The 13,228-nt window shown below is 24.4% G+C and overlaps 2 protein-coding genes across 5 annotated transcripts in view; one reads left to right on the forward strand and one right to left on the reverse strand.

Moving 5' to 3' along the window:
- The window catches only part of LOC129614096 (chromatin-remodeling ATPase INO80), an 82,033-nt gene that overhangs the window by 55,981 nt on the left and 12,824 nt on the right, over positions 1-13,228 (reverse strand). The window lies entirely within an intron of this gene.
- On the forward strand, positions 6,475-9,798 carry LOC129614097 (BUB3-interacting and GLEBS motif-containing protein ZNF207). 3 transcript variants are annotated; one of them, XM_055528495.1, is made up of 3 exons: positions 6,475-6,711; positions 6,827-6,940; positions 8,025-9,798. In XM_055528495.1, the coding sequence occupies exon 3, from the start codon at positions 8,060-8,062 to the stop codon at positions 9,635-9,637; it is 1,578 nt and encodes a 525-aa protein (XP_055384470.1). In that variant the 5' UTR covers positions 6,475-6,711; positions 6,827-6,940; positions 8,025-8,059; the 3' UTR covers positions 9,638-9,798. The 3 variants fall into 3 exon arrangements, with proteins under 3 accessions (XP_055384470.1, XP_055384471.1, XP_055384472.1); XM_055528496.1 differs by having other exon boundaries at positions 6,867-6,940; XM_055528497.1 differs by lacking the exon at positions 6,827-6,940.

Below are 13,228 nucleotides of genomic sequence, written 5' to 3' on the forward strand. Positions count from 1 at the left end.
AAAGCTTCCAAATCTAAATTACAAGAGTATGTACGGAAATGGTTGGCTTGAACAATTTCAAACGAATAATCATACTATTAAAGGAACTGAACAAAAAATGTCCTTTCAAACTGTTGGCGGTAAAATAATTTGAAAACAAATTTTTTATGCTAGTATTTAGTTTATTAAGACAATTGTAAGTTAAAAAATAAAAGTATTTTTTGTACAAAATAAAATTTTGTGAAAAAAGTTGAAGATAGTTGAATAATTCTAAATTCTATCAGAGCAAAATATTTTTTAGCATACTAAGCCTTTTCACCAAAATTTTTTAAGAACTATTCCTTTTTTTAATGTTTTTGGAAATTTGAGTATTTTTGTATTGTTATAAAGGATTCTTCGTTTTGTGTTATTTTGAAAGGGATGTTTTCTTTAATTAGAAAAAGAAAACAAGAGTCGAGTAAATTAATTGATACACGCAACTAATATTTTTTATGAACAAAAAAATAATTTTACTATCGTTAAAATTTACAAGAACGTTATTAAAATTTCACGGTCATGCATTCCTTTCAATTAAAATGAACATTTGTTCCTTATCCTAAATTTTTTTATGGTTTTTATTGCATTTAAGCCTTTTTTTGTAATAAATAAAAAAAAAAATAAACAAAATTTTGAATAACTGACCAAATGACCTCGTTTTTTTCACTGTTTTTTTTTTCTAACGCATTTTAGAATGCAATGTGAAACTTAATGATAATTTCATATTTTTTACTTTTTTTTAATTTATCGTTTTTTAACAAACGCCTTTTAAGGAAGAAAAAAAACACATAAGAAATGTCCTAATGTCCTTTCAAATGGTTCTATACATTCATCACAACCAAATAAAGAATAAAAGGGTAAAAGTGAAAAAATTTTAATTGAAAAAATTCAATAGTCATTTTTTTTTTTCATCTCTTTTATCCTTTTTAAGGATATTCAGCTGTTTTTTTTTCCTAAATTTTTTATAGGCATTTTATATTCTTTCACATTCGTCGAATAATCAATTTAATATTCAGCGAAATTTTTTTATCCGTTTTTAATTTATTACTGTTGGTCGAACCTTATTCATTAAAAAAATTCTTTTCCTGAATTTCTAAGTTCGATGTTTTATTTTATTTTAATCTTTTCGGCCGTACCAAATGAAGGAATTGACATGCAACAAAAAAGTTGTGTTATAATTTTGATATTAATAAACTATAATAATTGTTTAATTCACGTTTTTTTTTATTTTTCTGCAGCTCTTGGAGGATGTACATATTTACTGGCTTAAATTGGATTCAAACAGACAAGATTTCGTTACTTAGTTTTATTATACTTATTAAGAAAACACTTGAATTTTTATTAAAACTAATATAATTAATATAAAGCTATTGAAGAAATTAATCGTGACATTAGAATTGCAGTAATATTGTATTTGGATTTCAATATTAGCGCCAAATTTAGATTATAAGTTCTAAAATGCCAAATTGAAGAGTGATAAAGTGATTAACATTTTTACTATTTGGATTTATACTATAATACAATTACGATGTCAGCGTAACGTTTAATAATTTGACTAATATCAAAATAATACCATAATATATTCCACTATATTTAATATTTAAAGAAAGAAAATATGAATTCTTTCACTTAATCTGTAAACAATTTTCGATGATATAAGACTAAAATTAATCTTTCCAAATAAAATATTTTATTATATTTTGTTATGGTATCATACACAATAATTGAAAACTAATTTTGAAAATTGCAAAAGATTTTAGATTAACAACTTCTCTTTTAATTATTAATTTAATTTTTATTCAATCAATTATATTAAATATTTCTATTATTTCTCTACAGTAGCTCCAGTATTAGTAACTTAAAAATTACAAACATAATACCATTAATTTTTTTAATAATCCACAATTTTTTTTTTCTTTTGCTGAGAACAAAGGATTGTGGGTACAAAAATTTTTTTTTCTAAATTTTTTAATTTTTGGGATGCATTCCTTTAAAACCAAAATGTATTAATTTGCATACATGTACTAATAAATATAATTTATTTTCTAATCTTTTAATCTCATAATCTAATCTTTTTATTAATGCCTTTATTCCTGTTTTTCAACCATTTAAAAGACAATTTTTTTGATAAGAAAAACGACCCACAAAATATTAAAACAATAACAAGAGGAATATATAGAGGAAAAAAAAATCACCTTTGAAAATGATATTCTATTTTTTATGAACCTGTTCTCATATTAAATTTTTGAAGTTGCATCCGTAAATAATAATGAAAAATTTAAAAGGTTCATTAAATCAACAAAACTAATAATATTCAAACATATGTATCAAATATGATACACATTTAGAGAAAGCATGTAAATTTTATTTTGGTATTCATAAAATTGTGTTAATTAAAATATAGATCTCGGAAAATTGAATGGAACTTTTATTAGAATTATATCTTGAATACCTTAAAAATTTTACACAATTTTATAAATTCTTATGTAAGACTGTATTTAATTAATACATTTTCATATTTCAAAAACACGTAGGAACCGAAAGTTATAATCTATATATATAGATTAACTATTGTTAATCTGTAAACCATATAGTGAAATTGAGCTTAAACCATACAACATTAAAAACAAACCAAGTTGATACAATAATTTTATGAAATAGCGACAACACTAATAATAGCAATCGTAATAAAAGACATCATAACATTTTTAATAATAATGGTATAGAAAAGGTCAAATCGCATAAATTTTCATAACAACTTTATATATACATGACTTTTTTTCTTAATATTTTAATGTTCTTATATCTTGACATAATTATATCTAATTTGAAGTCTAATTTTTCAAAGGAATCTTATATTAAAGATGCGGTAGGTAATTTTGTAGCACCCAGAAGAAAATTTAAATATGTTTGTGCGTATATCCATATCTGTAACATATTATCATAATAATATAATTAATTTATTTTAAATACATACACAAACATAACCGTTTAAATAAGAAAGAAAAGGAAGAAATTAAAGAGTTAAATGAAAGTTAAATATTTCAAAAACGAACATACATACATACATTTTCTATATTACATAAATACTATGTTACGCACGGTAATAATATCACTCCATTAATTCCCGTAGAACAATAGTATAGTTTATAGTATGTATCCATTTTAGTTTTAAGATAAAGAAAAATAAAATAAAATAAAACAAAGTAATTTTTATGTATTAAAATACTCATGGTACAATAGTATACTAAGAGAACGTAACAAATACAGTACACTCGTTATAAAAATGATCCAAAAATATAACCAATCTAAAATTCTAAAGTGTATCTTCTGACTATTAGATTTGCCCTCAACAAATACTCTTTTGAATATAATGTCATTATTACATTGATTTTATTGGTTATATTGTAAATGACGTGAATGCTTATACATAAACAAAACAACCATATACATATATTTCGATAATTAATAATACGATGAATTAAAATAATTATTTTATTGGAACACTTATTTTAGTTTTTAAGAAAAATTAACGATTCTCTTGGTAAAAAAATTAAAAACAATTGAAATACGTAAATTAAAATTAAAATTTAATCAAATAGAGAAAATATTAATAAGCAAGATTTTCAAGAAGGTATTTAAAGTATTATTAGTATTTTTTCACAAAACAAGAAATATGTATGTATATATGTAAGTTTATCAGAAATTTAAATTTTAAAAGCTATTCATAGAAAAAAAATTTTACGTCATTGTAATCGTATATTTTTTCACGTATACGTAACTGTATATAAATACTCGTATTTCTTTTGAATTTAAAATTAAGCCTTATAAATCTTGCAAAAAAATTTTTTCCTATTCCTCAACATGAAGTAAGATTAAATTTGTCACTTTATGTTGCGGTGCACTGTTCTTCGTATTTATTTGAAATGACAACTGATTTTGTTATAAAAAAAAAAAATAAAATAAATTTAATAAAATGTTATACAAGGTTTTGTATTTTTAACAAATCGTATAAAAGCAAAAGTAAACAATAAACTATCAACTTAATCTACTAAATCTACTTAATTAAAAAATATCTTAAACATTCTAAGTATCGCCTTCCATAAATATATTTTAAATAAGTTAGAAAATTCTTAAAAACTAGTTCAATTATTAGTTAAGAGTTCCTATGGTTCCAAAATTGACTACGAACTATTTCAGTAAACCATCATATTATTTATATAGAACAGGTAGAAATAACATTCTTTTAAAAGTTAAATATAATGAAAATCGAATTCATCTCATAATTTTCTTTTCAAAATTAATTACGTACACTCATTCTTTTCTATATATAAAAGTTTTAAAAATTCCAATTTAGTTAAAAATGTGGATAAAATATTTTCCTTTTATTAATTATAAAAAATTCTAATATTATCGCCAAATATTTTTCATACTTTTGTTTCACTTTTTTTTTAATTAGATTTTGAAGATAAAATAGTACATTAAGTGTTTAGAAATACTAGACAAATAGAATTGTTGTCGAGAGTATTTTAATTTGAAACACACTGGCGCGAACAACTTTTATTAAGGTAGATCAAGTTGAAATGGTTATTTAGCTCTAGTTATTTTTATGAGAAATTTAGAAAAAGGGTTGACAAACATTTTTCTTTTGTTTTTTAACACTAATGGGAAAATATAAAACAAAATAATAGACAAATATCAGAAAATTTTTTTGAAATTGGCAGGTGCATTATACTATGTAATTATTACTTTCACCTGTATTAAGTAAATATGAAAGTTATATTACATTATTCAATGAAGAATAATATAATTCTATTAAATAAGAAATATAATAATAATTTTGGAAATTATTACGACCGCGAAGAAAAATCATTTATGTAAAACGAAAAAAAATGCGTAAAATGATATATGCAATTCAAATATAAGCTTAAAAAAATTAAATTGCATATATACAGGCGAAACAATATCAAAAACTGTGCCTGTGATTTTATGACGCTTCAACTCTCAAATTCATGTGTATTTATGTACATAAAAGTGCTTGAATTAAATCGTTTCTTTTTTAACCAAAATGTCATGATATTTATATATTTTCATTTTTGTTGCTATAAAAATAATTTTAACAACATACGCTTATCACTTGTACAAATTATGGAACTTGGATTGGGTGAAAAAAAATAACATTACTAGAAAAATACGAAATAGAAGAAAGTCAGAAAAAACAAAGGAAAAACAACGAAAATGACGTCAAAGGATATAGAATTACGTAATACTTTCTAAAACTTTGAAAGCTTTTAATAAGTTTTTTATAGTTTTTGGTTTATGAAAACTCAATATAAATTCAGCGTATTAAAGTGCATTATGATAGTTGAAAAGTGTGTACACATCTCTGTTTTATCTTTTAGTCGCCAGGTGTCTTTGTATTTTAGAATAGCGCACTGTTTCGTTCAATTAAAAAAACTCTTAGCTGACTTCAAATTAATCAATGGCTAGAAAATTAGCTTTTTTCTTATTTTTAGTTGTAAAAATATAACCAAGTACGAACGTTAGCGACGGGCAATTTCTGTGTTTAAGCCAAGAAAAACAGTGAAACGGCAAAATGAACTATATCAGCATTTTTACATATAATGTCACACAAACGTGGAAACAGATAATATCAACCAAAAACCACCAGCGGTAAAATAGGATTTTAGGCTATTCCGAGCAGCCCCAAAATCTTTTAAATACATGTGTATTATTTTATAATCATGTAAATTCATGTGTATTTTTAATTTAAAAGTGTTAATAAATAAAAAAAAATTGTCATAATTACGACGCGAACATATAACGGTGCGATAACAACTAGTTTTATTATGTAGCATCGATAAAATTTTTACATTTGACAGATATTACACCATGTCGAGTATCACTCTACAGTAAAGCTTTGGAACAAAATCAGTGTCGAGTGACACTCGACATTGGAGTGGAAAGGGTTTAATTATTTATAATATGCAGTTGTTTATTTTATATTCATTGTTAGTTTTTTAAAATATCAAAAAAACGATGATTTAGTTTAAACTGCACGTTGTAAATCGTAATACAATTTATTTAGAATTAAAACATTTCAGGTTGATCAAGAGTTCCCCTATGACTAAGAATTCCCTATTGCTATTTTAAATATTTAAATTTTCTTTGTGACGCATATATTAAATTTGTGTAAGAAACGATTAACTAAGTTATACATATGTATTTCAAATAATTAAAAAAACAAAATTAGTACCAAATAAAATGTGGATGGCTTAATATCAAGTTTTTAGCTTAATTGTTTAGTACATCTTTTTTTTTTCAATTTTAATTTCAGCCGCCGCCGATTTATCAGATTCACACACTTCAACAAAATACTATTTTGACATACTCAACGAAAATTTATCGAACGCATTCTGACAGTTTTAATCTGTGACAACCCAGGCAAGATTTGTCAATGTCAGAAATTCAAAAAGGCAAGGTAAAAAATCAAAGTTCTTGAGTCGACCACGAATAGCTCCATTTTCTTTTTTTTTTATTTAAAAAAAACGCGAGACAAGAAAAAAAATATAATTTTAGTTTTTAATTTATTGTTTGACAATCCATTAATATTAAAATATTTCAATCAAGTAATCAAATCATACGCCATAGAATAATCGAAATATAAATAGATTTATATTTTAATAGCAACAAAAGGTACGTACTCAAAGTATTTTCAGTAAATAATTTTAAAAATTTTTATCAATTTTTAAAAACAAATTTAATTTTCAAAAAAAAAAAATCAAACCAAAAAATTTGTTTAACATTAAAGAAAAACCATTTTTCGTTTTTGGATTTTACTCAATGAGAAGACTCAAATTAGGTTGTGTGAGGTGAAAAATATGATAACCAATTACTATATCCCTCATGTTCAATCGGTTCTACAGTAAGTACAAAAACAAAATCACAACTTTGGTTTTTGTTTATGTCAAAATTAAAATTAAATAAAATAAAATAAAATTGTTCAAAATTTAATTTAATTTTTCAAATATGCTGGAAAATTGTTTTTTTTGGAATTTGTTAAAAGGCTTCCATTTAAATGTATAAAAAAATTATATAAAAAAAAATATAATATAAACATATAATTTTCACATTCGGTTATGTATGAGCAGTTTGGCAATTGATTTCATATTACATACTTATATATATTGACGCAGTATATTTATAAGAAAATTTTTACAAATTATATACATATATATATATATATATATTTAGTAATATTGTTCGCTTGTTCCAATGTTGTGTATTTCTTCTCAAGTTTATGATAAGTTTAGAAAAGTAATAATAATTTTTAACACAAGTTGCGATTTGTATCCATAAAAAAGAGGGTTTCTTTTTTCATATATAATATTATTACACTATACTTAAATATTTACATACATAAATATATTTTATATCTATATACATAGTTTTTTTTCTAATATCTGAATCTTCTATATATTTTTTTTATTACCCTTTTATACCAAAATAGGTGTAGTAACTTTTTTCAATTACATTTTATAATAGATAATGGAAGTATTTCATATCAAATTTTGAAAAGACTATATATAAATTAAGTATCTACCTAAAGTAAATATAAATTATATTCAAAAATTTCAAAATAAAAATTTTAGAATTTAGCTATAGACTATGAATTTTACTTAATTTTATGATAATTAAGTTCTTTATATCGATAAACCGCCAAAAATACATAGAACAATTCAGTATAAATTGATTTGTTGGTAATGTTAATTTTTTGTTTTCATATAACATAAAAAATATCAATTAGTTTGGAAAAATTCTTTAAAAATATAAATTTGGCGTAAAATAAAACACGTTTTGATATGGAATGCTTCCAGTAATGAAAATTATTTGAATGAGTTTTTTTATTAATTACAAATAAACTACATTTTTTTCTTTGCAAAATCACACAAAAAAATTTTTTTAAGCAATCAATTTCCATGTAATAAATTTATTCAATATTATTATAGTTTGCAAATAAGAAGTAAAAACAACTTCAATCAAAATGGGAAGGAAAAAGAAGAAGGCTTCGAAACCATGGTGCTGGTACTGTAACCGTGAGTTTGATGATGAAAAAATTCTAGTCCATCATCAGAAAGCAAAACATTTTAAATGTCATATTTGTCATAAAAAATTATACACTGGACCCGGACTATCAATACATTGTATGCAAGTACATAAAGAAACAATTGATAAAGTACCAAATTCACTACCAAATAGATCAAGCATAGAAGTTGAAATTTACGGCATGGATGGTATACCATCAGAGGATTTAAAAGAACATGAAAAACAAAAAAATGGTGGCAAATCAGATTCTGATGATGATGAGCCAACAACTAAGAAAACTAGGACAGATACTTTAGTAGATGGTTTGCAGGTAACAAATTTAAAAGCACCACCAATGGTTCCTCCGTTTGCGGCAATGCCACCTCATGTTATGGGCCCGATGGGTCCAATGCAACCATATATTGGACCTGGTGGAATACCATATATGCCTACGCCACAACCATTTATGGGTCCTCCAACAAGACCACTATTTCCTGCAGCAGCTGTTAATCACTTAAATCACCAGCAAACAAGTAATCCATCTACCCAACAAGGTAAACCAACATTTCCAGCTTATAGTAATGCTACTATAAGTGCACCTCCTACAACAAATCAAAATAGTAATAGCAATAATGCCAATCAAATACCAGGCGGTGGAAGTGGTACTTTAACATCAAATTTTGTGGCAGGCGTTGCAAATGAAGCAAATAAAAATTCAATCGTCACAAATAATACTACATCGAAAATAATACATCCATCAGAAGATATTAGCTTGGAAGAGTTTAGAGCACGGAAAGAAAAATACGCAAAATTAGTTCAAGAAGCATTAGCAAAAATTCAAAAAAATAAAATTTCGACAACATCAGCAACAGCAACAATAATAAATAATGTAACAACATCGATAAAAAATTCAATCAATTCTACTGGTATAACCACAACAACAACGGCGACAACAATAGCTAGTAATAATGCGGCCAAACATGGCCATGAACAACCAACTTTAACGAAAACATCCCCAGCAAGTGTTGCTGCAGCAGCTGTTGCGTTACAACAAGCCCACGTAGCTGCGGCTCAATCAAGAGCGGCAGCTGCTGCTGTTGCAGCACATACACAGGCACAAGCAGCTCAGGCTCAAGCGCAAGCGCATGCCCAAGCGGCTGTTGCACATCATCATCAACAACAACAGCAGCAGCAGCAGCAACAACAACAAAAGCAATTCGATGATATTAATAGAGCAGTAATGTTGCAACGTATACAACAAGCTAGTCGACAAGCAGCGGGACATCCAATAGGAATGGTACCAGTTGCATCAACGCAAATGCAACTAGTTCAACCCGTTATGAGACCAACAATGGCATTAGCACCACATGGTGCTGCAATTTTAGGTGGTAATATGCTAAGGCCTGGCGCACCACCGCCACACCAGATGCCGGCTGGGCTATTAGCACCAATACCAGGAATGGTGGCACCTGGTATTGGTGTTGTTATACCAGGACCACCGCATATAATGCCGATGATGCCACCTAGATTTCGGTGATCTACTTCAAGGGAGTCATTTTGTTTGACTCCGTTAGTTGATAATTCATTGCTAATATTGTATCCTTAAAGAAATATTAATAATTACAGTAAATAAATATTATGGTAAAAAGAAAGAGATTAAAAGAAAAAACTGAAAACAAAGTAAACATAAAAAAGTAAGTTGAGTGTTATGTTTTTGATCATTTTTCTATAATTTCAATTATTGTTTCTTTCATTTTTTTATCGAATTATTTATATACATACAAATTTTAAAATTTTAGAATATTTTGAAATAAAATTAAGGAAACAATAAAATTTAAATTTAAAATAGGTAGATTTTTATTATTTCAATATGTATAACGGTATGAAACTGTTAAGATAAATTAAAAAAAAAAAACAATAAAATAAATTTTCGTTGGAGATCTAAAATTGTTGATATTTTAAAATAATTCAAATCAAGGAATGTTTGTATGTATTCTTTTCTTTTTCAGAAAAAATAGATTTACATTAATTAGGATGTTCTTTGAGTCTGATTATCAAGAAATAATATATTTGTATGTTACGTAATGCACGTTATAAAGGATTAACGATTATTGGAATAGAATACAAATTTAATGGGCAAAGCACATACATAGTTACATACATATGTACAAACTTATTATTATTTACATGTAAAATGCTGTCAAGACGCAAATTCCCCATTAGCTCATATCGTTTGACCCACATATTTAAAGAGAAAATAATGACATCAAGAACAAGAAAAAATATGATTTTTGTATTATGTAGCATTTATGCTTTTGAATGTAAGAACTTGAATTAATCATTTCTTAACATAAATAGAGATATTGCATAATTCATTATTATATTCTTTATAAAGGAGGTTTTAGGAAAAAAAAGGATATTCATAGTAAACAAGGATGCAGAACTTTTATAATAAAACAAAAAATAACATCCTTATCGAAAGATTATTATAAAATAAATTTATAAAAGTTTCATGCATGAGGATCAAATAAAAGATTATCAGATCTGAGTCAACAAAAAAAAAAAAAAGAACTGAAAAATTTTGTATTGTCTCATTTCTTTTATTTAAAAGTCTGAACCAAGTAAGAAAAAGTTTAAAAGTGTCCGAAACAGAAAAGCGATGAAAGTTAGAAGTTTATTATTTTAAAAAATTTCAAATAAATCTGAGCACTAAAATATTTTATGAGTATTTGATGTCAAGGACAATACTTCTATTTAAAAGAAAATTTGTTTATACATAAGTCTAGCAAATGACTTGAAATTGAAAATAGGTTATTCTCAAAATAAAAGTCTAAAAATATTTGCTTGCATCAAAGTCATCAAACTTTTCATAAATCATAAATATATACATATTTTAAATGAAATTTACAATTGAAAATTTTAAAAATTTACAATACAATCACTAAAAAGTTTTGTATAATTTTAATTAAACCCCGATAGTTTCAAAATATGTACTTAAAATACGTTATTTATAATCAATATGAAAACCTTACTAAAATTACCTATGGAATACCTTATAAAATTATTACTTAAATGCGACTTAAATGTCGTCGAATATTAATAATTCTTTATAAAAAACTTTCTAGTAAAGCTTTTCCTTTAAATTTTTTCTTTAAATATCCTTTTTATAGGCATACAATGTTCATGTCATGCAACATAAGTTGTTAAAGTGTTTTCTTTTTCTCTTTTAAAGTTGCCCATGAGTAGGTCTGTTTGACATATTAAGGATTCTTAATCTAAAAATTTTCTTTTATATTGATTTATGCTTTAGCAGCAGAAATCAACTTTTAATAAGTGTTATTTTTCGAAATCGTATATTTAGAGAAGCAATTTGTAACGAAGTTTAGATATTGCTGACAATAAATTTTTTCTGAATATTAATTTTTTGATGAAAATTTTAAAATTCATAACTAGATTAAATTTAATAGTTAAAATATGATAGCATCTCAGATGATATTTATTTCTAATATTGAACCCAATCGCATAGAATTAATAGAAATTGAAATGCTTTGTATATGCACAGAAGATTCGGATAATATAAAAGAGGAGATTTAAATCAGAATATTTCAGTATAAAAAAATAATTTTCAATTTAATGTTAATACCATTACGAGTTTTTTTTTTAATTTACTTTCAGCTTTTTTAAAAATTTTTAAATATTTTAGAGTATATCAAACATTATTTTTTTACGTTAGATGTAAATTATTTGATTTTCCATCTTTCATTTTCTATTTAATCATTTAAATTTTTGAAAAGGCAGTAAAAATAATAAACACTATCAAAATGCAATCGAAATAAAGAAATTTTGAATATTTTAGTAAATATATGATGAAATTTTTTATCAAAATTTTAAAAATTTACAAAAAAAAAACTAACATTATGAAATACCAAGTTATTTGATATTCAATAGTTAACTCAAATAGAGTTGAAAATTGAAAACTGTATTAATTAGATAGAAAAATAAAAAAAAATTCTCTATTGCAAAATCCTATATAATTGCTTGCAATTTTTAATATTATGTAAAAGCTCTCTTATCATTTTCTAAAATCTCTTTTTCTTACTAATAAAAGTTCATCAGCCTTAAGTATAAATACATAGTATAAAAATATAAATTCTAATATAAATTACGTCAAAATTTATAAGAAGAAATAATAAAATGAAACTAAAGTAGATTGCGCAAATCAAAGTGGAAAAAATAAAAAACAAAAATCTGTAAATTTGAAAGATAAACAACACCTACAATATTTGCAAGGCTATAAGCATACTTGGTCAATTAGAAATTAAATCTTCTCTGTAGCTTTTATTCGCTTGTTATTTCCTATGTATTACAAAATTTAATTAATTAATTTTATTGTTTTGTTTTTACAAAAAAAAATTTAACGTGTGATAAAAATTTACAGAAAACTAAAGTGAAATAATTTTTTTTTTGCATCCAGTCTTGTTCATATCTATTTTTAAATTAATTAAAAAAGCATTTGATTTTGAATAAAAAGAAAATAACAATTTAAAATAGTGTTAATAAAAAGTGCTTTTTAATTTAAAAAGAGGGATAAATGTTGTATATGAAAAGCTACTGCCAGATAAGCAAAATCTTTATTGAAAAAAATCTGAAGAGAATTTTTTATCTTCTGTTTTATATATTAATAAAAGAACAAGACAAATATTTATAGCCCCTAAGTATAAAACTACTTCATCAAAATGAATATAGTTTTCATAGATTTAATGAGAATGAATGCGAAATACGTAAAATGAATTCATATTTTTATTTTATTAACCAAATATTACAAATTTTAAATTTTTCGTATAAATTAAATTCGAAAATTCTTTCTATTAAACAAAATTGATTATAGTTAAAATCAAGCATTCGAGCAAAATTTTATATTTCATTTACTGTAGTGGCATAGATATTGAAATTTCAGGACCTTATTTTTTTCATAAGTTTAATATATACAATAAAAATTTTTGGAAATACATGCTCTAAGTTTTATTATAACCCATCACGCTTGAAAAATTGGAATTTTTTTGTAAATTTGCTAACTAATTAAGATAAATTGTAATTCAATTAATTAAAATTTTTATCGATAAAATTT

The sequence above is a fragment of the Condylostylus longicornis genome, unplaced genomic scaffold, assembly GCF_029603195.1.
Source record: "Condylostylus longicornis isolate FDR11 unplaced genomic scaffold, ASM2960319v2 ptg000100l, whole genome shotgun sequence".
Taxonomy (NCBI): domain Eukaryota; kingdom Metazoa; phylum Arthropoda; class Insecta; order Diptera; family Dolichopodidae; genus Condylostylus; species Condylostylus longicornis.

Bases quoted from the DNA above. Each gene is read 5' to 3' on its own strand.
- LOC129614097 (XM_055528495.1), top strand. From the start codon at position 8,060: ATGGGAAGGAAAAAGAAGAAGGCTTCGAAACCATGGTGCTGGTACTGT.